The following is a 27,263-nucleotide window of genomic DNA, read 5'->3' as shown; positions in this document are numbered from 1 at the left end:
TTGCCAAAGGGGGCAGTACAAGATATTAACTCTGCAGGGTGCCCAAACTTTTGCAGACGCCATTTTTTTTGTTTTCTGTTATTTTGAAAGTATAAATGATGGAAATAAAATCTAACTTTTGTTGACATATTATAAAAATTTGTCTAATCTGTAATATGACGCCTTTTGGAGATTTTTCCATTTTCCTTGGCTTCTTTATGCACATTAATACAAATTTGTACCTGGGGTGCCCAAACTTTCGATCACCACTATATAGTGTACAATCACAGGCTAGAAAGTAGAGCAAAACTGTCTATTGCTGAACTTCAGCAGAAAAAAGTAAGGTCACCAACCTGGATGTGCTATCTGGCAGGCCTGTGTAAATATCAAGGTCTGGATGAAAAAATACAAATCCTTTGGCAGGTAAAACAGCTATGATACAGTATGTGTTTTTACTGTATGTACTGTATAGTAAGTACAGTAAGGGTTCAGCTTTAAAGCACATACTGTTCAGATTTTCAAGGCTTAACCAGCTGCAGCCCAGCAATCCTGCAGAGACCAAAGCCATTTCCGTACATTCTGATGATCTCGTTACATCCATCTATTAAATCTTCTGTGGACTCATCTCTCCCAATTTCACTTCCTTGTATTCTTCTAAAATGATTCCTATTATTACTACATGTACCCACCGATCTGCTAGCTGTCAAAACCAACGGAATATTTCTTGCGAATATCTTGATCTGTCAACTTAATATAGTGGTCCTATTATCTTATTTGATCTCTTTGCTTCATCCAGATAAAGGACCCTAGACTTAGCACAGTTCATATATTTTACTGGTCGTACCCCTCCTTCTGTGCCACAAGGATCAGTACTTGGTCCCCACTCAATGTACACAGCAGCCCGGGGGAAATTAAATTGCAGCAACCACTTCAATTATCCTTTTGTACATTAATGGCACTCTAATGTACATTTCTGCTGGTGAACTCATGCCCTCTCTGCTGACTAAGGCCTCGAACACAAGGGCATTTACAGCTGCATGAAGACAGATTTTAAACTGTGTAAAACACATTGTAAAGTAAAATAAGTAGTGGCATATGGTGCTGCTTCCAAGTTTATTCACTTCCTTACTACTCCTAACACCCCGTTTTTATACCTGGATTTTCTCCTTTTGCTAGTTTCAATGCAACGTGCCAAATGTATGTACTTAAGGACCACCTGCCCCCAACCTACTGCGGACGGGGGCAACCTGTGAAGACAAAGTGACGTACTGGTACACCTCTACCTGCTGCTGGGTTTACAGCGCAGTACAAGCAGAGAACAGCCCCCCCCCCCCCCGCCAACACCCACTGTGACTGTACACAGCGGAAGTCTGTCAGCAAGTCCCAGTCAATGATTCATGGCTGGGACCTGCTGATCGGCTGTGTCCAATCACAGCCCAGAGCCCTGTGTTGACAATCAACACAGGGTTCTGCACAGAGGGAATGTTCTCTCAAGAAAGGATAAGAAACAAAGCGATCTGTTGGTAAAAGAAGCACACATTAGACATTGTTAGGCACACATTTAATCCCTTGATTGCCCTAGATGTTAGCCCCTTCCCAGCCAGTGTCATTAGTACAGTGACAGTGTATAGTAATATCACTGTATTAGTGTCACTGTTGATGTCAGTAGAAGTTAGTCCGTTCCCCCCCAGCATCAGTTAGTGTCAGATTGTCATTTGCTCTATCGCAGTCCAATTATAAGTCGCTGATCACCGCCATTAGTATAGAACGAAAATAAAACAAACAGAAATGTCAATATATATATATATATATATACACACACACACACCATACTTTGGAGATGATATAACTTTCACGCAAGCAAACCAATCAATTTACACTTATTGGGATTTTTTTTTAATCAAAGACTTGTAGCAGAATACATTTTTGCCAAAATTTATGAAGAAATTAGATTTTTAATTTTTCATTTATTTTATTGGACAGGTTTTATAGCAGACCGTGAAAAATATTTTTTTTTCAAGATTTTCGGTCTTTTTTTTATATTTAAAAAAAAAAAATAAAGAGTCCAGTCATGATCAATTACCACTCAAAGTAAGCTGTGAAACTTTGTGTGAAAAAAAAAGTACTGAATAGCAAAAATTGGCCTGGTTAGGAGGGGGGAGGACCTTCCAGTGCTCAAGTGGTTAAGGCCTTATTCACAAGGGGCGTATGAATCCATGCACCATGTAAGGGCCACGTATACACTGTACTGCACTGACACAGCTACTGCTCTCAATTTATTAGGTACACCTTGCTAGTACCAGGTTGGACCCCCTTTTGCCTTCAGAACCTCCTTAATTCTTTGTGACATAGAATCAACAAGGTATTGGAAACATTCCTCAGAGATTTTGGTCCCTATTGACATGATCGCATCATGCAGTTGCTGCAGATTTGTCGGCTGCCCATCCATGATGCAAATCTCCTGTTCCACCACATCCCAAAGGTGCATCTATGCTTTCATGTTGTTTACACCTAATTCTGACCCTAACATCTGAAATTCTCAGACTAGGCAAGGTTTTTCCAATCTTCTTATTGTCCAATTTTGGTGAACTTGTGCGAATTGTAGCCTCAGTTTCCTGTTCTTAGCTGACAGGAGTGGAACCCTTTGTGGCTTTCTGCTGATGTAGCCCATCTGCTTCAAGGTTCGATGTGTTGCGCATTTAGAGATGGTATTCTGCATACCTTGGTTGCAACCAGTGGTTATTTGAGTTACTGGTGCCTTTCTATCATCTCAAACCAGTCTGCCCATTCTCCTGTAAAATCAACAAGGCATTTCTGTCCACAGAACTGGCGCTCACTCTCATTTTCTCTTTTTCGGACCACTCTCTGTAAACCCTAGAGATGGCTGTGTGCGAAAATCCCAGTAGATCAGCAGTTTTTGAAATTCTCAGACCAGTCTATCTGGCACCAACAACTATGCCACGTTCAAAGTCATTTAAATCCCCTTTCTTCTCCGTTCTGATGCTAGGTTTGAACTTTGCCAAGCTGTCTTCACCACATCTTGATGCCTAAATGAATTGAGTTGCTGCCATGCGATTGGCTGATTAGCAATTTGTGTTACCAAGCAATTGAACAGGTGTACCTAATAAAGTGGCAAGTGAGTGTAAGTGACCGAGGATACACCTTGCTGGTATAACTTAATCGAGAGCAGGCTGGATTAAAAAGCGTGAACATTTTTAACGCTACAAGAACAAATTTGGATAAAGTGTTTGGGTGTTGACATTCTTTAGGTTTACTAGTACGATAGATTACAAACTCATTTCACAGCTCCCAACTGTCCCTAAATTCGAGGGACTGTCCCTGATTTTGAACCACGTCCCTCTTTCCTCCTCACTTGTCCCTCATTTTGGTCTGATCTATATACACTGTCGTTGTATATAAAATGCACTATTCTTTCAAAAAGGATTTTCACAGCTGAAAATTTCTAAATTGCTGAATTTGTAAATGTCAAAAGCAAATATAAAGGAATAATAGTGGTATAAAAAAAACCACAAAAAAAAACATTTTGGGTTTAACTAATCTTTAACATTTTATTTATTGTATAATGCTCCTGTAAGGTGATGTGGCAGGGGAGGGGTGTCTTATGCCTACATCCTTTGGTAATAGGTGTCCCTGGTTCCTATTTCAAAAAGTTGGAAGTTAGGTCATTTAGAGGCAAAAAAAAAAAGACCTCCTAAGGCCCCTTTCACACGAGCGATCCGATCCGATCCGATTGTCAGTTTTTCAGGCGGACCTGATCGGATGCTCCATGCATCCCTATGAGGCAGCGGGTGTTAGTGGAGACATGTCCACTGACACCCGCTGCTATCCGATCCTGTCCGTGAAATCCGGACGGATGGAAACTCGGATCGGATGAGAACGGACAGGCTGTCCGTTCTCACCCGATCTCCCCATAGAGGACAGCAGGGATCTGACAGCTCCCGTCTCTGCACACAGAGCAGAGATGGAGCTGCGATCCGCCTGCTCAGCGGGGATCGGCGGATCGATCCTCGCTGAGCAGAACGGACTCCGTCGGGCGGTGCGCCCGTGTGAAAGGAGCTAAAGATGAAAGATGTGTTTTTTCAAAAAAATGTCAAGGCTATACTTTAACTTATTCACCAGAAAGCCATTTTTTCTCTGAGTAACATGGTGACATTATCATTTACCCAACCAGACAGTTTCCTGCCCCAATATACACAAGGTAACAAGGCTATTTGTATACTTGCTGTATGCTATGGTACTTACTTTTCATCCCATATGTGATTGCCTCTGTGAAATATAACCAAGTTGTTGTTGGGGTCCAGTGCCAGCCCTGACACTTGCCCTAGTTGGAGTTTTAGTCCCGGCCAATCAGTGACTTCCTCTAAATGTACATCTAAATAGGGAAAAAAGAAGGAGCATAAAATAAGATTGCCCACAAAACAATGACACCTGACGGCAGTCTGCGGATTTATACTGACTGGGCAAGAAAAGGCAAAATAAAGCTACAAATACAGGCAGGTCACGTCACACAAAAAACAGATTTGTAAATAAAAATGCACATGCAGTCAAGGAGTCCCAGTAAATGTAAATGCAGCGTTCTTCAGACATCTCTAGGCCTAATTTAAGTTGCATATATGTAGGCCATGTTAGCCCCCAAAGCCAGTCAAAACAACTCCTAATGGCAGCTTCTGCCCCTTCTGTCCTGATCCCATGATGCTACAGCCATTGGATAATCTCCACTTATCCCTTTCAGGACGAGGGGCAATACAAACCTCAAAGTAGAACTAAAGAAAACATTTTCATTTTAAGTTTTGGATCGAATGGAGAGGGGTTAGAACTCTTGTCAGTTCCTATTGCTGTCGGCCCTTGTTGGGGAGATTCACCCTCTCTATTTGTCCTGTTTACCATCATCACGGATAGTAAAAGAAAATCCCAAATTTTGGGTTGTCTCCAGAAATGTAATGCAGGGGAAATCTTCCAATTGAGACACTAGTTGTTGTGACCTGGGGGTCCCCAAGGAATTCCCTTAATTTGCAGGGATTTCCTCACACTTCCTGTGTGGCTATGGGACAGGAAGTAAAGGGAAATCTCCACCATAGGACACAGATGGCAAAAAAAACCAGGGGGTTATAACCCTCCCTTACTGTATCCAAAATGAAAAAATAGGCTTTGCCTATAGTTCTACTTTAATGCCCAATGCCAAGTTTGCATATTTGACACGTGTTCCTAAAACTGTATATATCATCGCTACTACTTAGTGCATCCAGGTGGATTTTTTTCAGGACAGATTGGGCTTTCATTTGGTAATACATGGTAACGGATATCTCCTGATTTTGTTTTATTATTAAAGGAAAGCTGGCCCAAAACAGTAAAAAATATCTTTTTTTTTTATGTAGCTGGATATTTTTATGGCATCACTATGACCCACCACCAAAAAAAAAATGCAAAATAAAATCTTCTACTCCTGAAGATCGTGGTGATAACACACATGCAATTTTTTTGTTCTACTGTATATACCCGCTGTAGGGCTAAGAAACAATAACGCATTTTGGATTTTTTTTCCTAACTAAACACATCGACATTAAATATAAAACTTTTTTTCTTACTTAAAACACACTGACAATAACACTGCCACTTACTGACATTTACACTGCCACTAACAGTAACTGACACAATGTCACTACTAACTGTACCAGGCGGTCCCCGGGTTGCAAACAAGATAGGGACTGAAGGTTTGTTCTTAAGTCGAATTTGTTTGCAAGTCAGAACAGGTACAGTTTTTATGTGTAGCTCCAGCCAAAAGAATAATTTTTAAGTTTTTTGGATAGCATAGGGAAGGGTTAACACCCCTGTACCATTTGTTTTGCTGTCTCTACCCCTGTTCAGAAGATTTTACCTCACTTTCTGTCCCTATGACAACTGGATTTTGAAAATTTTGGGTTGTTGTGGAAACAAGGATTGGTGATTAAAGCGTCAGTGGAGACACCTTTTTCCCATGAGAACTCTTACAGGAGTAAATTTATCTTCCTCGGGGAGATTTCTCCTCACTTCCTGTTGTCTCCCTCCGTTTGTAAGTAGGAGTCCTTTGTAAGTCGGATGTTTGTAACCCGGGGACCGTCTGTAACACAATGCTACTAATTCATAGCTCCCAACTGTCCCTGATTTCGAGGGACCGTCCCTCATTTTGAGGCAAGTCCCTCTGTAACTCTTTCTTCCTCATTTGTCCCTCAGTTTGATCTGATCTATATAGTTGTATATAAAATGCACTATTTAGATTTCAAAAAAGTGATTTATAGCGCTAAACCTTTCATCCAATTTCTAAATGGCTGAAATTATATATTCCAAAACCAAATATATAAAGGAAGAGCGGTGGTAAAAAAGCACTTGTGGGTTTAACCAATCATTTTAATTTGGTACAATTCTCCTTTTAAGGGGGGGCGTGGCAGGGGGTGTATCTTTTGCCTACATACTTTCGCTAATAGGTTTCCGGCATTGCCACCTTAGAAAGTTTGGAGGTATGCAAACTGAAACTAACATGAACACTCACTACACTAGATAAAGCGCTGAACATTTTTTTTTTTTTTTTTTCTAACCATACATGTCCTCTAGCGAGGAGGAAATTCTCCTCAGAGGGAAAGTATGTTTCTGCTCTTCACCGAGGAAAAAGAAGACGGGGCAGGCTGCAGAGTAAATGATCACTGTGATAGCCAATCAGCCTCTCTCACAGCAATCGTGACCAGGATCCAATTCCCCCCAAGTCCCGATGCTTAGTATAGACCCAAGTCTGTCACCGGAGGTCTCCGTACTGGGAGCGTGTGAGCAAGCGCGCTTCCAGCACAAACACAAGAACGCATTTGTGCAGAGCCGGAGTTTAAAGCCCACTTCCTGGATGATGCGTATATGTGTTAGGAGTTTGTGAAGGGGTTAAAGTAGATGTGAACATACTGTTATAGACACTTTCTAAGGCCTTATGCACACTGGAGGTTTTTAACGCTGCTGTTAGGGGTGTCAGGCAGGTTTTTTTTGCCTCTAAACACCCCTATGCATGCACAGGCTTTCAGGCAGGTAACCATGCATGCACAGGCTTTTAGTGGCAGGGAGACCATGCATACAAAAAAAAAACGCCACTGCCAATGCGTCCAGGAGCAGCAGCATTTTAACAAAATACTTGATGCATGTATACACATGTAAACGCATCCTAATGTGGCACGTTAAAGACTTGAGTATTAATTAATTTAAATGGCCAGAATAAATAATTATCACAATTACTACAAGTGCATATACATGCATTTATATGCATAAGCGCATGTTTTTAGACACAGATTTTTAGATTCTGTGTTACAGATCTGAAAACATGCACCTGTGTGAATGGCTCTATTGAAACAAAGCAGTTACATTCAGATCCGTAATTTTAAAAAACCAACTTGTATATGCGGTTTTTAAATTTATCTTCAAGAAACGGGGGATGGACTTATTCTTTAACTACTACCGGACCGCCCGCGCCGATTTACTGCGGCAGGCTGGCCCTCCTGCGCGAACCGACATAGGTCTACGTCGGTCGAGAGCCTGCAGCTAGGGGTCGAGCACGCAGCGCCGGCGGCGTGCCCCCCCCCCCACTCATCAGAGGGGACGCCGATGCACGGGGCAGGCGGCTCCGATTGCCGCCTGGCACCCGCGATCGCTCCCCGTTGAGAGAGAAGGACGGTCAGCTGTTGAAACACAGCTGACCGTTCTTCTCTCTGGAATGATCACAGAGTGCCTGTGATCCTTCTATGTAGGATCACAGGTGTCTGTGATCATTTCAAAAGCCCCGCCACCATACAGTTGGAATCACTCCCATAGGCTCACATTTAACCCCTTGATCAACCACAGTGTTAACCCCTTCCCTGCCAGTGTCATTAGTACAGTAACAGTGCATATTGTTAGCACTGATTACTGTAGTAATATCACTGGTCCCCCAGGGGTGCGATCGGTCCGCCGCAATGTCGCAGTCCAGCAAAAAAAAAAAGGAAAAAAGTCGCAGATCGCCATTACTAGTAAAAAAAAAAATAAAAAAAATAAAAAAAGGACATAAATCTTTGCCGTAGTTAGGTAGACGCGATAACTTTTGAGCAAACCAATCAAAATACGCTTATTGCGATTTTTTGTACCAAAAATATGTAGCAGAAAACAAATTGGCTTACAATGTTAAAAAATTGATTTTTACATTTTTTTGTTTTGGGGAATGTTGTTATATAGCAGAAAATGAAAAATTGTTTTTTTTTTTTTTCAGAATTTCACAAAATATAAAAATTGCACAGGTGATCAAATAGCACCAAAAGAAAGCTCTATTTGTGGGAAAAAAAGGGACATAAATGTATTATTTGGGTACAGCATTGCACGACCACACAATTGTCCGTTAATGTAACGCAGTGCCGAATCGCAAAAAATGGCCTGGTCATTAAGGGGGAAAATCTTCCGGTCCAGAAGTGGTTATTGCAACCAGATCCTTTGGGGTGAATTTATTAAAACAGATGCACTCAGAATCTAGGGCAGCTGTGCATGGTAGCCAATCATATTCTAACTTCAGCTTGTTCAATTAAGCTTTGGCAATACAATCTGAAGCTGATTAGTTGCTATGCAGAGCTGCACCAGATTTTGCACTCTCCGGTCTTAAGCCCCGTACACACGTACCGATTGTCGGCCGCAAATATTCGGCCGCCGACCGATCGGCCGATTGTAGGCTTGTTAGTATGATGCTTCCGACAGCCGACAGCGCATTTTCGGCCGAACAGAATCTGTCGTGCACGCATTAAAATTTTTGTTGGCCGTCACCAGAACGGCCGATTGTTCGCCAGTCAGTACAGAATTCGGCCGACAATCAGCAGATTTGCAAGACTGGGCATGCTCAGAGAAGAAAAAACACACGGAAAGTTAACCATCACATGACATCACTTCTGCAGTCGGCTGTTGTTGGCCGACAAAATTCGTGTGCAGTCTTTTGCATTTTTCAACAGACACGACAGCCCTGGACAAAAGACGGCCGATCGTTCGGCCGACGATCGGTACGTGTGTACGGGGGTTTAGTAAATACCCCCACTGTATCTTCCATACTATGGCAAAATGTGATAGGTGAATATAACTGAACACTAGAATAAACACAAACATTTAATTTAGATCCTTTAATTTATTAGGCCAGCTGCTGAAACATTTTGAAATATATACCAACTTAGAACATGCAATATCTAATTTTACATACAACAAGCCTGATGTTATTCAGCGTAATCTAAATTAAAGTGAACCATCAATGATCGATGCCTAAAATCTAGACAGGTTTCCGATTCACCAAGACAAGATATAATATATGCCCCTGTGGCACCAATGGCACATATTGAACATCTAATGACAAATGTGAAGACATGGTCACTAAAATTAGTAGGCCATTCTAATTATCAAGTGGTTATTAGAAAATTTTAAAGCTTTCAACTATAAATCACAACGCTGCGAGACGAGTGCCAAGTGAGCTGGAAGAAAGTGTTAAAACATGACTGCCGTACTATTCATCGCCCTGCGAGTGCCGCATGAGCCAGCTATCACAGCTATATTGGTGTCTGATAAATTAGTTCACACCGTAATTATCTGCTCTCACTGCCAATTGTTCTGTCATGCCAAATAATTGTACTGCACAGAATTCTTTGTTTGTCCTCACCAACAAAGGAATATCCGTAAAATACCAACATGCAGACTGGAAAAGGTCATTCAGAAACGGTTTCTTTGAACTAAAAAGCAGTTCCATATCATTTATTTCACATACCTATTTGAATAAACAGTGATTATAAAATTATTCTGTAAATGAAAGGAGCATAAATCCTTAAAGCTCCACCAGGATAGAAAAAATGATCCCTTGCAGTGGGGCTGTGCCTGCATTGCAAGGGTTAATTGCTCATGTAAGTCTAGTGGACAGTAAAGGCACTTTAACTTACCTGATTCTCTGGTCCCTCATGTGCAACAGTGGGTTGTCCCTCGGTAATATCAAGCCCAACGAAGGGTCGGTGACATTAAACAATAACTTTATTTCCAGAAACAATTAATACACATCCACTACTTAATGGCCCTGTATATTATTTTCAATAACACTTCATACTGTGTTTTTCTGCCTCCTTGTAAAGTTCTCAGTGAGTTCTTGAACCTTCCCCTTTCCCCCTAACTTCTGTTTGCTTTAGTTGCAGTCATGGGCACTGCTCTATGCACACTACACATCCCACAGTCCATCTAGGGAGAGAACAAAAAAGAGGGTAGCTAGAATTCTACACATAGTGGGACCATTGAGAGCAAATGTAACCACCCTCTAACAGCAAGGCAGATCACAGCAGCAAAATATTTGGAGGAGGCAGAGAGCAAAGAAGGTACTTTTTTAAGTTGAGAATACATACTTGATTCGAATTTTTTTTACCAGAGCTTGGAAGTTAATTGATACCCTTTAATGGCTAAGGTAAAGTGTTACTAAGCCAAAACAGTAAAACCAGTCTGTATATGCAGTAAAGCATGCTTGTTATACTCACTGTAGAACCTAAAGGGTTAATCCTGCGCACTGGGTAAAAAGGCTGTTTGATCCAGTCTTCTCCAAATCTCCTCTTCTTCCACAGTCTCCAATCTATTTGTGGATAGTACAGAGCCTTGGGGGTATTCTGCACATGCTCAGTTTGGTGAGTATTGCTAGAGATTTTTTTTTTTCTTGGGAGGATGCATGTGATCAGCACAAGGGCCAATCAGCACTGTCCAGATAGAGGGTCAGGAGTCATTCTGCCTCATAAGACAGTTCGAGGAGAATGGAAGAGAAGCCATTGTTTCCAATTTTAAGGACTCTTTAATGACTGAGATAGTACCACTGGATTGGCGTAAGGCCAACTTGGTGGCTATATTTAGAAAAGGAATCAAAGTAACTATAGACTTGTTAGTTTAACTTCTATAGTTGGGAAGATATTGGAGAGTTTAGTAAAAGACCACATAGATGAGTTCTTGCTGGAAGAAAATATTTTAAGAGACAGACAGGGAATAGTACTGACGGGAATGGTACCAGCTGATTGGAGAAAAGCCAACGTGGTACCAATATTTAATAAAGGGCCGAAATATATCCCTGGGAACTACAGGCCGGTTAGCCTAACATCTATAGTCTGCAAGATATTGGAGGGGATGATAAGTGACTATATACAAGACTTTAGTCATGAAAACGGGATTAGTAGTAATCAGCATGGATTCATGAAAAATTGCTCTTGCCAGACCAATCTATTCACCTTCTATGAAGAAGTGAGCTGCCATCTAGATAAAGGAAGGCCTGTGGATCTGGTGTATCAGGATTTTGGAAAGGCATTTGATACAGTTTCCCACAAACGCTTACTGTACAAACTAAGGTACGTAGGTATGGAGTACCTGGATTAAAAGCTGGCTTCAGGGGCGAGTCCAAGGGTGGTGATAAATGGGGAGCACTCAGAATGGTCTGGTGTGGAAAGTGGGGTCCCCCAAGGATCTGTCCTGGGACCAATCCTGTTTAATTTATTTATAAATGACCTAGAGGATGGGATAAACAGCTCAATCTCCATACTTGCGGATTATACTAAAATTAGGCAGGGCAATAACTTCTACGCAGGGTGTGGAAACCTTTCAAGGCCTGAACAAAATAATGGGGTCGGCATCTACATTGCAGATGAGGTTTAATGTTGGAAAATGTAAGGTAATGCATTTGGGTGTCAGAAATACGAACGCAAGTTACTCACTAGGGGGAGAGCCTTTGGGGGAATCTAAGATGGAGAAGGAACTGGGGGTGCTAGTAGACGACAAGCTCAGCAATGGCATGCAATGCCAAGCTGCTGCAAGCAAAGCCAACAGCCAATCCGCTACGAGGAAAAATTACAAGCATTGAACTTATTCCCTCTGGAGATGAGACACTTAAAAAGGGATATCATATCAATGTAAAAATGCCGTACTGGTGACCCTAGCATAGGGAACAAACTTTTCAGTGAAAGGGAAGCGGTTTAACCTTAAACTGTGTTAAGGGTGCTATATTATCAGAGGGGTAAGGATGTGGAATTCTTTTCCACAAGCAGTGGTATCGGCAGGGAGCATAGATAGTTTCAAAAAACTATTAGATGGGCACCTTAACAACCAAAACATACAGGGGTATACAATGTACTATTGACAAACACTTATACACACACACATCATAAGTTAAACTGGAATGACTGGTATCTTTTTTCAACCTCACTAACGATGTCAGCATGGATTCATGAAAGAAAGAAATTTTCAAACAAATCTGATATCTTTTTATGAGGCGGTGAGCAAAACCTTGGACAGGGAGGTGGCTGTGGAAGTAATATACTTGGATTTTGCAAAAGCGTTTGACACAGTTCCCCATACACAGCTAATGTGTAAAGTAAAGTGTACTGGCTTAGAAAAATCAGTTTGTAAATGGATAGAAAATTGGCTAAAAGACCGAATTCAGAGAGTAGCGGTTCATGATTCCTACTCTAAATGGTCTAGGGTTATCAGTGGTGTACCCCAAGGTTCAGTGTTGGGACCCTTACTTTTTTATATATTTATAAATGATATAGGGTCTGGGATTAAAAGTAGCATTTCAGTCTTTGCAGATGACACCAAGCTATGCAGTGGAATAACTTCCTTACAGGATGTCTTCAACTTACAAGCCAACCTCAATACACTGTTTAATTGGGCAACTATGTAGCAGATGAGGTTTATTGTTGATAAATGTAAAGTTATGCAATTGTGAGAAAAGAATATGCATGCATCATACATACTAGGGGGAATACAACTGGGGGAATCAATGGTGGAGAAGGATCTGGGTGTTCCGGTAAATCATAAGCTTAATAACAACATGCAATTCCAAGCTGCGGTTTCCAAAGTGAGCAAAGTTATTTGTATTAAGAGAGGTAAAGACTCCAGAGAGAGTGGGAGAGATAGAGATCATTTTGCCCCTGTAAAAAGAATTAGCAAGACCTTATCTGGAATATGCAGTTCAGTTTTGGGCACCAGTTTACAAAAAGGATATCGGGGAACTGGAGAAAGTGCAACCAAACTGATAAGAGCCATGGAGGAGCTCAGCTATAAGAAACGATTAGAGGAACGGAATTTATTCTCTCTTGAGAAGAGGAGATTAAGGGGGCATATGATCAACATATATAAATACATGAGTGATCCATATAATGAACTTGGTGTTGAGTTATTCACTTTAAGGTCATCACAGAGGACAAGGGGCATCCTTTACGTGTGCAGGAAAAGAGATTTCATCCCCAAATATGGAAAGGCTTCTTCACAGTAAGAGCTGTGAAAATGTGAAATAGACTCCCACAAGAGTTGGTTCTGGCAAGCTCAGTAGATTGCTTTTAAAAAGGCCTGGATTCTTTCCTAAGTTAGTATCCAGTTATGTAACATAATTGGATACTAACATTTATAGGTAAAGTTGATCCAGGGAATATCCGATTGCCTCTTGGGGGATCAGGAAGGATTTTATTCCCCTGCTGAAGCAAATTTGATCTGTACGGGAGTGGTTTTATAATTATCAAACAGCTGCTGCACTTGCAGGATTCTAATGAGCAAAATGGCAGGGTCTGCACCCCTTCAGATGTGATTTCCCTTTGAAAGTAGCTCACCAAAAAATTGGATTTTTGACTTACCATAAAATCCATTTCTCTGATGTTCGACGGACACAGCTCCTGATCTTCTTAACCATTGGGTTATACTGCCCCCTACAGGAGTAGGAAACTAGGCAGAAAAAAAGTTTGGCTACGCCTATGGGCAGTCCCAGGGGGTATACGCTCTCTCTCTGCTATAGGTCCTAGGTTTTGTTACAAGCAGTGTCAGAAGAATTACAACTCCACAGAGGGGTGGGTGCTGTGTCAGTCAACGAACATCAGAGAAATGGATTTTAACGCCAAGTCTAAGTCAAAAATCCCATTTTCTCTTTCGGTCATTGACGGACACAGCTCCTGATCTTCTGAACCATTGGGACATCCCAAAGCAGTGGTAAACATGAGGGGTGGGAACAGCGAAAAAGAAATTCCCAAGGCTAACGATAGCCAACCAGGTAAACAGGAGCTCAACCAAAACAACTGGAGCTCACCTGAAAAAAACAATACACCCTCAAAGAGGACCTGGTCCTCTAAACAGCAGCCTGCAAAACCCTGCAGCCAAAGGAAGCATCCGTAAATGCCAACACATCCACTTTATAGAACTTTGCAAAAATGTGCACAGATGACCAGGTGAGCACCTTGCAAACCTGCCTCATTGGCGCCTGATGACAGAAGCCCCAGGAGGCACTGAGTACCCGAGTAGAGTGCACCTTGACAGGGAAAGGAGGATCCTGAACCTTAATGGAATAGTCCTGAATCAGCATCTGTCTGATCCATCTGAAAATGGTTGCAGGGGAAGCGGACAACCCTTTCCGAGGCCAACCTGTAAGCACAAATAGTGAGTCTGACTTCCTAAGATTCCGTAGTAGGTACACCCTAATCACCCGGACCACATCCAAGGCATGCAAAGCAATTTCCTTTGGATCTTTTGGCCTGGGGCACAGGGAAGGTTGTCTCTGATTTTCATTCAAACGAAAATCAGAGACAACCTTTGGAAGGAACGACAAACAGGGACAAAGAATCACCTTATCTCTGTGAACCACCAAGTAAGGTGGACAGGATAACACCACCAATTCAGACACCTTGCATGCAGAAGTAATAGCCACTAAGAAGGCCACCTTCTGGGACAGCGTAAGCAGGGAAATCCCCAGAAGATTCTCAAAAGGAGGCTTCTGAAGGACAGAGTACCAAATTGAGGTCCCAAGGTGACAACGGAGACCACACTGTAGGGGCCAAGTGCCTAACTCCCTGAAGAAAAGTACGCACCAGGGAGTGTGTGGCTAAGGGCCATTGAATGAAGACTGGTAAGGCCGACACTTGACCCTTGATAGTACTCAAGGCCAGTTTCTGCTCAACCCCCCGTTGAAGGAAGGCCAAGATCTGAGCCACCGAGAAAGAGCGAGGTAAACCTGAAGAGATTCACACCACGCAATGTAGGTCTTCCACGTACGATGGTAGATCTTCCTATAAGTAGTTTTCCTAGCTTTTAAGAGCATTGGAATCACCGACGCAAACAAGCCTCTATCCATCAGCATCTGGCGTTCAAAATCCAAGCCGTCAAAGCCAGCGACTGTAAAGCAGGATGGAACATTCATCCTTGGGACAGTAGATCCTCCTTGACAGGAAGCCTCCAGGGAACGTCAGCGACCCGCTACACCAGATAGGCGTACCAAGCCCGGCGAGACCAGTCTAGAGCCCCTATGATGACTGAAATCCCTTCTGCCTCGATCCTGCATAAAAGTCCTGGCAGAAGCTTGAGCAGATGGAAGGCGTAAATGAGATGATACTGACCAGCACGTCTGTGGCGTCCACCAAAGGATCCAGTGACCGAGCCACAAACCTCTGCACTTGAACCGAAACACCAACAGATCCACCTCGGGGACACCCCACCAGACACACAACTGATGAAACACCTCCGGATGAAGGGACCACTCCCCTTGGTCCAACACCTGCCGACTGAGATAATCTGCCTGCCAGTTTTCCACCCCGGAATGTGTAGGGTGGAGAGGGCTGGAACGAACCGTTCTGCCCACCTTATGTTGTATGGACCTGTGCAAATGGAACCGCCTCAAAAAGGTAGACACCAGCAGGCCCAGCGCCTGCATGCAAGTCCGGAGGGATGACCATCTGGTGGACAGCAGGAGGCGAAATACAGCCTACAAAATCTGGAGCTTGTTCAGAGAAAGGAGCACTCTGGCTAAGGCCGAGTCCAGAGTCAGACCCAGATAGTCCAGCTTTGTGAGCGGAACCAGAGCAGATTTCTGAAAATTCAGAATCCAGCTGAACTACCTCAGAGTTCGCATGGTCTTTTCCAGGTTTTTGACCAGAGCAGTAGGAGGTCGTCCAAGTAGCCCAGTACTGCGATTCCCCGTTGGATTAACGACGCTAGCACCGGAGCTAAAACTTTTGTGAAGACCCGAGGAGCAGAGGCGAGACCAGAGGGTAACGCCACAAACTGTTCCTCTCCCATTGTAAAGCGGCAGTAGCGCTGATGACTGGCACATATTGGAATGTGAAGGTAAGCATCCTTAATGTCGATAGAGGCAAGAAAATCCCCCTGATGCAGGGATGCCACTACCATGGGAATAGACCCCATCCTAAACTTCTGCACCTGCACACAGCAGTTTAGCACCTTGAGGTCCAGGATGAGATGCACCTTGCCTTCCTTCCTGGGAACTGTAAACAGGTTTGAGTAAAAACCCTGAAAACATTACGAAGTCGGAACCAGGACAATCACCCCTTGAAGTAACAGGCGGATGGCTGCTCTGTCTCCGCAATGTGTGCGGAGACAGAGCTGTCAGGTCCCCGCTGTTCTCTATGGTGGAATCGGATGGGAACAGACCGTCTGTCCATTCTCATCCGATCCCATCTGATCTGCTGGACGGATAGAAAATAGGGTTTCCATCTGTCCAGATTTGACATTTGATGGATCAAATCGGATGTCAGCGGATATGTCTCCGCTGACATCCGATGCCCCATAGAGATGCATGGGGCATCCGTTCAGATCCGCCAAAAAACCGGACAGGCAGATCTGAATGGTCCGCCTGTGTGAAAGGGGCCTTAATGTTTAAATCTAATTTAGGGTAAAACAAATTCCTTCGCAAACCCCAAAAGCAACTTCGCAAAATAACCAAACTCAGAAGGCTAGTATATATTTTATAAAAGTACATATATAAATGTAGGTAACCATTTGCAATTGGTTCTTTTAGAAAATATTTAATTTATTTGAGAAAGCCATCTAGCATGTTCTGTAGAACCAACTTCTATGGAGAATATTTTAGCAGTTTTGCCACTGCTGGCCATATCTTTGGCACAAGATTCAGAGTGAAATAAAAAAAATGCATGGAAATAAACAGTCCAGCAAATCTTGTTTGATGGTTGAAATTGGGATTGAAATTGATTTCACAGGCTCTGCGGTTGTTTTGATCATTTCCACTTCAATTTTGATAGTTTGGTCGCTTGATACCACAGACAGATTAAAACTATATATGGCAAAAAGCTGCGGATCCCTTATTCAGTTATGATTTTCTTTTTTTTTTTTCCAGTTGATAGAAATCTTTTAATAACTGCCATGTTCATGACTAGCGTAAAAAAATACTCTATCAGAGCTACAGATTCAATCTCTTTCTTCTTCAGCTCCATGGATGCCCCTTTTGCTTTTGGAGTGCCCTAAAAGTAAACAGCATAGTACTAAATATCTGATTACTATTTCTACCAAGTAGATTAGTACATTTACAGTTCAGCTTACACTGCATTTCAACCCTTGGATCCATTACTCGAAGACCACTACCGAATAGCCATATTTAAGGTCTTATGCACATAGGGCTTAAAAAATGCAGCTTTTGTACTTGTTTGGCATTTTTTCTCAGCCTGTAAAAGTATCTCTATGTCAGCCTATGTGTTAGTGCACATACAGTGCCTTGCGAAAGTATTCGGCCCCCTTGAACTTTGCGTCCTTTTGCCACATTTCAGGCTTCAAACAAAGATATAAAACTGTAATTTTTTGTGAAGAATCAACAACAAGTGGGACACAATCATGAAGTGGAATGAAATTTATTGGATATTTCAAACTTTTTTAACAAATAAAAAACTGAAAAATTGGGTGTGAAAAATTATTCAGCACCCTTAAGTTAATACTTTGTAGCGCCACCTTTTGCTGCGATTACAGCTGTAAGTCGCTTGGGGTATGTCTCTATCAGTTTTGCACATCGAGAGTTTTGCCCATTCCTCCTTGCAAAACAGCTCGAGCTCAGTGAGGTTGGATGGAGAGCGTTTGTGAGCAGCAGTTTTCAGTTCTTTCCACAGATTCTCGATTGGGTTCAGGCCTGGACTTTGACTTGGCCATTCTAACACCTGGATATGTTTATTTGTGAACCATTCCATTGCAGATTTTGCTTTATGTTTTGGATCATTGTCTTGTTGGAAGACAAATCTCTGTCCCAGTCTCAGGTCTTTTGCAGACTCCATCAGGTTTTCTTCCAGAAAACCTGGTCGTGTATTTGGCTCCTTCCGCCTTCCCATCAATTTTAACCATCTTCCCGGTCCCTGCTGAAGAAAAGCAGGCCCAAACCATGATGCTGCTACCACCATGTTTGACAGTGTGGATGGTGTGTTCAGGGTGATGAGCTGTGTTGCTTTTACGCCAAACATAACGTTTTGCATTGTTGCCAAAAAGTTCGATTTTGGTTTCATCTGACCAGAGCACCTTCTTCCACATGTTTGGTGTGTCTCCCAGGTGGCTTGTGGTAAACTTTAAATTACACTTTTTATGGATATCCTTAAGAAACGGCTTTCTTCTTGCCACTCTTCCATAAAGGCCAGATTTGTGCAGTATGCGACTGATTGTTGTCCTATGGACAGAGTCTCCCACCTCAGCTGTAGATCTCTGCAGTTCATCCAGAGTGATCATGGGCCTCTTGGCTGCATCTCTGATCAGTCTTCTTGTATGAGCTGAAAGTTTAGAGGGACGGCCAGGTCTTCGTAGATTTGCAGTGGTCTGATACTCCTTCCATTTCAATATTATCGCTTGCATAGTGCTCCTTTGGGATGTTTAAAGCTTGGGAAATCTTTTTGTATCCAAATCCGGCTTTAAACTTCTCCACAACAGTATTTCGGACCTGCCTGGTGTGTTCCTTGTTCTTCATGATGCTCTCTGCGCTTTAAACGGACCTCTGAGACTATCACAGTGCAGGTGCATTTATACGGAGACTTGATTACACACAGGTGGATTCTATTTATCATCATTAGTCATTTAGGTCAACATTGGATCATTCAGAGATCCTCACTGAACTTCTGGAGAGAGTTTGCTGCACTGAAAGTAAAGGGGCTGAATAATTTTGCACGCCCAATTTTTCAGTTTTTTATTTGTTAACTAAGTTTGAAATATCCAATAAATCTCATTCCACTTCATGATTGTGTCCCACTTGTTGATTCTTCACAAAAAATTACAGTTTTATATCTTTATGTTTGAAGCCTGAAATGTGGCAAAAGGTCGCAAAGTTCAAGAGGTAGCCCGAATACTTTCACAAGGCACTGTAGGTGTTTACAGGCAATGTTTATAGGCTGACAAAAAAAACCCCAAAGGCATGTTTAGGAGAGGAGCTGAAGAGCAGAACAAAAATGCTGAATGCGCCTAAACTCTAGATGCGACTAGAGCTTGAGTGTTAATGCATTTCATTGGCCAAAATAAATTAGTATTCTGACCAATGGGATCCATTAATGTGGAAGTTCAGTAAAAAACTAACTAAGGCTAAACCTACTCCCACCTCCATTCTAAGCCTATTCAATCTAATCCTGTAAAGAGAAGATCTGTACATTAACTATTCTGAAGCCGCTCTGGTCCAGTCCCATGATCAACTATCTGAAGTGGCTTCATTGTAGAGGAAAGACAGCCGACAGCGGATTCCCCACAGTAAGCCTATAGGTGATGTCATCACCCAGGCATTTGCAGCTGTTGTCAGTGATCTCTCTTCTTCACTGAAGCTTGCTGCTGGAGAGATCATGTGACTGGACCAAGATTGCCTTCAGAATTGGTAGGTATACCCATCATATCTTTATAGGATTGTGTAGAATAGGCTTAGGTAAATTTTGACTGAACTTCCACTTTAACGCTAAAACACTTGACACACCACAACGTATGTGCTATACATGGCGTTTACCTCTTTTTTTGAAACAGCTTATCTCCAGCCAGGAGTAAAAGGCATTCAGAGGGGCTATGAAACAAAAAAATCGGCGCAAGGAGTGCTAAACTTCAGTACCATGAAGTGATATGTGCCTATTCGATCTAGAAATAAATATTAAATACAAAAGTGCACGGTGCTAATTTAATAAATAAGATATACACATATTATGTATGTGTAGTCATCCTCAATGGTGACACCACACACGACTTAAATAAAATGTGAAAACTGTGCAAATAATTGTGCTCAAATATGTGCTAGCAAGTTCTAAAAATATTGTGTAACAGTGTCTGGATCCAATTACCAAAATTGGCACTGATCTGTAAATATTAGTATGGACATTGCTGAAATAAATTAATAATCGTGCATTACTTCTTAATCATATAGGTTAAACCTTAAATATATAATATAAAAAAACATTCATAGAAAAAGTCCCAAGAAAAAAGTCCAATATAGTGCAACAGGAAAACGTGCAAGTAATGTCAACCGTGACCACTCTTCAAAGCCAATGTGCACTGTGAACCACTCCTTGTGCTGCTTCCACCAGTCTCCCCAAACTAACTCACTGGATGGGATGGCTGGTAAAATTATAAACCAAAAGGTTAGGGTGACTCCTGTAGAGGTTGCCAGTTAAAGGGAGGGTTCCCTTTATTCCAAATAAATACAGGAAATGTAGTCCCTCTGAATCAATTGATTAGGTGTCCGTTGACAAAAAAACAGCAAAAAAACTACCAGGTATAGGAGACAAAGAGGTTCTCCTAAAAGAGTCAACTAAGGACACCAAGGAATTATAGGGAAAAAATTATTTTATTTAGATCAAGTAACTCACATGTGGGTGACTCAAGGTATAATACACATCACATTTAAAAGCAAATAACATAAAAACAATGTGGGAAAAGCTGCAACAACCCGGGTTGTAATGAGGTGCACATGATGGGATCAATGGAATGGAGACGGCAGAAAACCTTACTCAAATATATGGGACAGTCCCAACAAAAAGGTGACACTCAGGATGGCAATGCATAAAGGTGTAGCTCCACTACGGAAAGGGTCCGTCCAAGCAGTTAGAGGTCAGGGGAACTGGATTGGTAATGCATAGTCAAAATGCTGTAACTAGCAGGTAGGGGTCCCCGTGACAGCAGTCTTGGAGAGGTAGCAATGAGGCAAGGAGAAGGCAAGACTGAGCTTGCAATGTGGATTGCTCTGTATTTCAGGGCAGTATGGATTGCTCAAGAGTCTCTTAGTGGCAAGAAACAAGGGGTATACAATACCTCATATAGTGATAAAGACCAGTCCGTGATGCATGCCGTTTGAAGAGAATCCCAGGGAGTAGCAGCAAACTTGCGGTGGGTGCTAGCTGGCCAAGCGCTTCCTCATTTCCTCCTTTGCTCAACCAAGCGTGTCTGGGAGGGGGCGGGCTTGCAGCTTGCGGCCCGTCACTCGGGACGCGGGTGGCGGCTTACGCTTGTTGCGGCCGTGAGGAGCACGATCACCGAAGTACCGGATGCAAGGTCAGAATGATGCCATGCTGACGCGTTTCACCAGAGCTCTGAGGAAACCAGCGAAGCTGCAAGCCCGCCCCCTCCCAGACAAGCTCAGTTGAGCAAAGGAGGAAATGAGGAAGCGCTCAGCCGGCTAGCACCCACCGCAAGTTTGCTGCTACTCCCCGGGATTCTCTTCAAACGGCATGCATCACGGACTGGTCTTAATCACTATATGAGGTATTGTGTGCCCCTTGTTTCTTGCCACTAAGAGACTCTTGAGCAATCCATACTGCCCTAAAATAGGGAGCAATCCACACTGCAAGCTCAGTCTTGCCTTCTCCTTGCCTCATTGCTACCTCTCCAAGACTGCTGTCACGGGGACCCCTACCGGCTAGTTACAGCATTTTGATTATGCATTACCAATCCAGTTCCCCTGACCTCTAACTGCCTGGATGGACCCTTTCCGTAGTGGAGCTACACCTTTATGCATTGCCATCCTGAGTGTCACCTTTTTGTTGGGACTGCCCCATATATTTGAGTAAGGTTTTCTACCGTCTCCATTCCATTGATCCCATCATGTGCACCTCATTACAACCCGGGTTGTTGCAGCTTTTCCCACATTGTTTTTATGTTATTTGCTTTTAAATGTGATGTGTATTATACCTTGAGTCACCCACATGTGAGTTACTTGATCTAAATAAAATTATTTTTTCACTATAATTCCTTGGTGTCCTTAGTTGACTCTTTTAGGAGAACCTCTTTGTCTCCTATACCTGGTAGTTTTTTTGGTAAAATTATAAACCAGCAGTAGGAGCTAATCAGACGCCCTGTGTGCATGAGGCCTTAAGATTAAGATCTAACTCCAGGTTTTGCTGAACTTTAAATAGTTTCACCAACACATGCAGTGGATGTGTGCACTGTATAAAGTGCAATGCTCAGCCATTTACAGGAAGTACTGTATTTTGTGAATACAATGATCTCTGACTGCCTGAGGTGGAGAGCATAACATCATCAGCCTGCCTGTCCACGTCAGCCAATCAGAGGAAGCAATGTGTTCATTCATAAAATACAAAGCTTCCTGTGAATGGCTGACCAGCACTCAGCTCGACTTGATTTTGTTTCCGAAGCAGGACGTTAAGTCCCTGTACCACTGCCGCAATACAGTGCTGTATACTGTTCGTAGCTGATACTACATACAATTTATACAGCGCACACAGCCACTGCATGCGTTAGTGAAAGAAATGTAATTAAACGTTTTTAAAGTTTTCTTTTTTTTTTTTTAAGTTTTTGTTTTAATGAAAAATCCTCTAAGAATTAGCACTTTGAAATAAAAACGCTTTATTAAATAAGATTGCCAAGCTTAGTTTCCTCTTCATGCCTGTTTTTTTACTTCAATAGTATAACTATTTTTGACTAGCTATCCAATTATTTTATTTGTAATTACATTTCATCTCTTAGATTGTAAGCTCTAACGAGTAGGGCCCTCTTATTCCTTCTGTATTAAAGTGTATTGTAGTTGTACTGTCTACCCTCAAGTTGTAAAGCACTGCGTAAACTGTCAGCGCTATATAAATCTTGTATAATAATAATATTTTCTAGTGACACATTCATTTTTCATTTACTGTTCGGTATTCTGTTCTTGGCTTTGCTTTATTGTTATGCCACTGCACAAAACATTTTCTTTTAATACACAAAAATGAATAATAAGATTTTGTTCATTGCTCACTACTGTACACTAAAATACACTAAAAGAAAAGACCAATCTCTTCGGTCCCTTGAGCCGCAGTTTTATTGTCTCTCCCAGCCTCCTACCCAAACAAAAACATGCACCCCCGCAGGAATGCGCCCATACTTTGCTTCTCAGTCACCGTAAAAACATAACCCTGTCGCATTCGGTGGGCACTACTGCCTCCAAACGCAACCCATTAAAGATATTGGCCCAACACATGGTGGTCCTGTTTTTTCATAATTAAAGAATAAGTTTATCTTTCTAGAAAAAAAAAAAACAACACAACATATTGTTGAAACCGCTCATAATAGCATTTTTGTGCCAGATTTTAGACTTTATTCTGCTGGCAAATCGCTCCCAAACAAAATTATTTTTTTCTGCTCCTAGAAGCTGAAGCGTCAAAAATGCTTCTAGACCAAATTAACATGCATGGACACATAGGATAACACTGTTTGCTTCTAGAAGCAGAAAAAGGAGCTCAAAAGCCACTGCTAGGAACATTTCTTAAGCTAATATATGCATGGAGTCATTAGAGAATGCAGATCAATGGAAAACAGGTGCAATGCCAGGCTTTGGCAGACAGATCCTCCAGCTTTCTTGCCTGTACCTTTGCACAGGCTGTTTAAAGACTAGAGGAAGGGTCAAACTACGAGAGCGCTCATCAGCGCTCTTGCCGTCCATTGAGAACTACATGCTGTCTGCTGTGATGCCAGACGGGACTTGCAGTTTCCTTATTCACAGTTCCCTGTGAAAGAAGGACACAGCTGTGCAGGCAGAGGCCTGCACTGCTGCACCAATTTTCAAATGGGACAATGGCTGCAGGGGAGAGTAAAGGTCCGTCTGTTGTCACAGTGAATGGGGTGAGAAGAGAGGGAGGTCTGCAGGAACATGTTACACCCTAAATAGGGAAGTAACATGTTTAATTCCCAAATGCTGATTCTTAGTTGCAGCTCATAGGAACCAATCGAAATCCATCTTGTAGTGGTTTGATTTTAGAAGAATAAAACACAACCAAAGTTAAAGTGTTTCAGAGACTTTACTGATTGCATGTCTGCAATCTGATGAAATAGACTGATAGAGCCCCCTCCAAGTTTATACAACTGAACATACTCCTAGAAGTAGCACTGAATCACCATGGGTTCTACAGGACTGTACGACATTTGAATTACTAGGCACTGGCACAATGCATTAGCATTCGATTTGGAAATAAACATGGTGAATTTAATTTATACAGGTGCATCTCATAAAATTAGAATATCATCAAAAAGTTTATTTATTTCGGTAATTCAATTCAAAAAGTGAAACTCATATTTTATATAGATCAGTCCCACACAGAGTGATCTATTTCAAGCATTTATTTATTTTAATGTTGAGGATTATGGCTTACAGCTAGTGAAAACCCACCCAAAATTCAGTATCTCAGAAAACTAGATTACATAAGACTAATAATAAAAAAAAATTAAAAAAAAAAGGGATTTTTTTTTTATACAGAGAGTTTGGCTTACTGAAAAGTATGTCCATGTACAGTATAGTATGCACTCAATACTTGGTCAGGGCTCCTTTTGCATGAATTACTGAATCAATGCGGTGTGGCATGGAGGAGATCAGCCTTTGGCACTGCTGAGGTGTTATAGAGGCCCAGGCAGGTTGCTTTGATAGTGGCCTTCAGCTCGTCTACATTGTTGAGTCTGGTGTCTCATCGTCCTCTTGACAATACCCCACAGATTCTCTATGGGGTTTAGGTCAGGCGAGTTTGCCTGACCTAGTGACACTATGATCATTAAACCAGGTATTGGTACTTTTGGGAGTGTGGGCAGGTGCCAAGTCCTGCTGGAAAATGAAATCAGCATCTTCATAAAGAATTTCCTGGTAGAGGACTGCGCTGACTTTGGACTTGATAAAACCTAGTGGACTAACACCAGAAGATAACATGGCTCTCAAAATTATCAGACTGTGGAACATTTTGCATCTAATTTAGGAAATCAAGGTCCCAGAATCTGGAGGAGAAAGGGAGAGGAACAGAACCCAAGTTGCAGGAGGTCCAGTGTGAAGTTTCCACAGTCAGTGATGACTTGGGGAGCCATGCCATCTGCTGGTGTTGCTCCACTGTGTTTTATCAAGTCCAAATTCACCGCAGCCCTCTACCAGGAAATTCAAGAGCACTTCATGCTTCCCTCTGCTGACCAGCTTTATGGAGATGCAGATGCAATTTTCCAGCAGGACTCAGCAACTGCCCACACTGCCAAAAGTACCAATACCAGCTTTAATGATCATCATATCACTATGCTTGATTGGCCAGCAAACTCGCCTAACCTAAACCCCATCCAGAATCTGTTGGGTATTGTCAAGAGGAAGAGGAGACACCAGACCCAACAAGGCAGACGAGCAGAAGGCTGTTATCAAAGCAACCTGGGCCCCCATAACACCTCAGCAATGCCACAGGCTGATTGCCACGTCGCATTGATGCAGTAATTCATGCAAAAGCAGCCCTGACCAAGTATTGAGTGCATACTGTACTGTACATGGACATACTTTTCAGTAAGCCAACATTTCTGTATTAAAAAATCATTTTTTTATTGGTCTTATGTGATATTCTAATTTATGAGATCCTGAATTTTGGGTTTTCACTAGCTTTAAGCCATAATCATCAAAATTAAAACAAAGAAATGCTTGAAAATATATTACTCGCTGTGTAACGCATCTATAGAAAATATAGGAGTTTCACTTTTGAATTGAATTACTGAAATCAATTACCTTTTTGATGATATTCTAATTTTATGTCATGCACGTGCCCAGTAGACAAGTGGTTAAGCTGACTATACACTAGTAGCTTTAAAATAGAATGTTTGTATAAAAATTCTTTGTACATTTGATGACTAAATGAATGCCATTTTAAAGTACTTCAAAAAGTGTTTGCTTTTTACTTTCGATTTTGGAACGAATGTAATTTTCTGAACAAAAATAACATTAACTGTTAAAAATTCGTTAGAGGAAAATTTTCCATCCTGCTCCTTCGAATTTTCTTGTAACTGCGGTCCACAATGAACATCTATTTAACCTACTAACGATCAGAAAATGGAAAAAAAAGTTCTTAAAATGGAAAATTTTTAACAAAATTCTAGTAATGTAATGTATAGTCCGCTTTGCCGGTAATTAATTATGTCCCACATTCTGCAGACAACTGGAATCTGTAGAAGTCTTCTAGTCAGGGATACTCCGTCCTCTTCCTGCAGATGAAATTCCAATGCTGTGGGGGTAAATAGCTTCAAGCCCTCTGTGAAGCTGCATTAAAAGGTCCTGACAGGGACCAGCCTACTCCTCCCTCCAACAAAACTTGTTTCATATTGCACACTGCATGTAATACGATCTGTGAATGGATGAGAGTCAGATGAATCACAGGATTCTCTTCCTCATTCAGAGATGAGATTACATGCAGTGTACACTATGAAACAACTTTTCCCAATAAGGAGGAGAGTCATCAACACTCTGCTCCTCCAGTGCTCACAGGAGTGCTGGGCTGTGCAGGAGTACGGGAGGGTCTGGCTCAGTCTCCCAGCGGCTTGCTAAGAGGCAGAGCCAGCTGCGGGTCCAAGCATCTGGATGGACCCCAACTTCAAAGTCGGAACCTCTCCAGAGCCTACACTGGCTCATTGGCGTCAGCTGACAGAGGACTTTAGCTCCCTGTTGGATAAAAAAGGGTCTCAGGAGTGCAGAATGAAGTGCACTACTGTGATCCATAGCCAAATAGCTTTGGCCCTACTTTTCTTTTAAAGTATATGTAAACCTAAACAATGAACTTCTCTTATTTACTCCATTTTGGTCATGTAAATAAACCTTTTAAAGCATGGGTGTCCAACCTTTTGGCTTCTCTGGGCCACATTGAGTGCACAGAAATTCTCTCGGGCCGCATATAAAATATATACTATTAGTTAAGGTATATAAGTAATAAAACGCCACCGCGCCTTTCCCATGCTGCCGCGCCCCCCCCAGCACTTGTTTAACACAACTAGTGGATGATCCCCTCCAAGGCTGCCTCTGTGGCCGTGCCCCTGACTCGACTTCCTTCCTCCCCATCAAAAAAAAGAAAAAATTGTCAGGGGCAGTGGGCCGCATTGCCTGCGGTCCTGGGCCGCATGCGGCCCCCGGGCCGCAGGTTGGACATGCCTGTTTTAAAGCACTGCTATATCTATGCAAAAAATACCTGTTGATCTTGAACAGAGCGGTCTCCAGCTTTGAGCGTTCTACCTGTAAAAGCCAGCCAGTAGTATAA

The 27,263-nt window shown here is 42.2% G+C and overlaps 1 protein-coding gene across 3 annotated transcripts in view; it reads right to left on the bottom strand.

The window, feature by feature from the left end:
* Positions 1-27,263, bottom strand: part of PAM (peptidylglycine alpha-amidating monooxygenase) — a 317,350-nt gene that overhangs the window by 70,583 nt on the left and 219,504 nt on the right. For all 3 annotated transcript variants that reach the window (XM_082267132.1, XM_082267133.1, XM_082267134.1), the window contains one exon: positions 4,243-4,372. In XM_082267132.1, the coding sequence (XP_082123258.1) occupies positions 4,243-4,372 (130 nt within the window). The remainder of the gene's footprint in view (positions 1-4,242; positions 4,373-27,263) is intronic.

Source organism: Pelophylax lessonae (genome assembly GCF_965119305.1).
Source record: "Pelophylax lessonae genome assembly, chromosome: 1".
Lineage (NCBI taxonomy): Eukaryota > Metazoa > Chordata > Amphibia > Anura > Ranidae > Pelophylax > Pelophylax lessonae.
The sequence above is the reverse complement of the archived record's forward strand: the minus strand, read 5'-3'. Positions and strand labels throughout refer to the sequence as shown.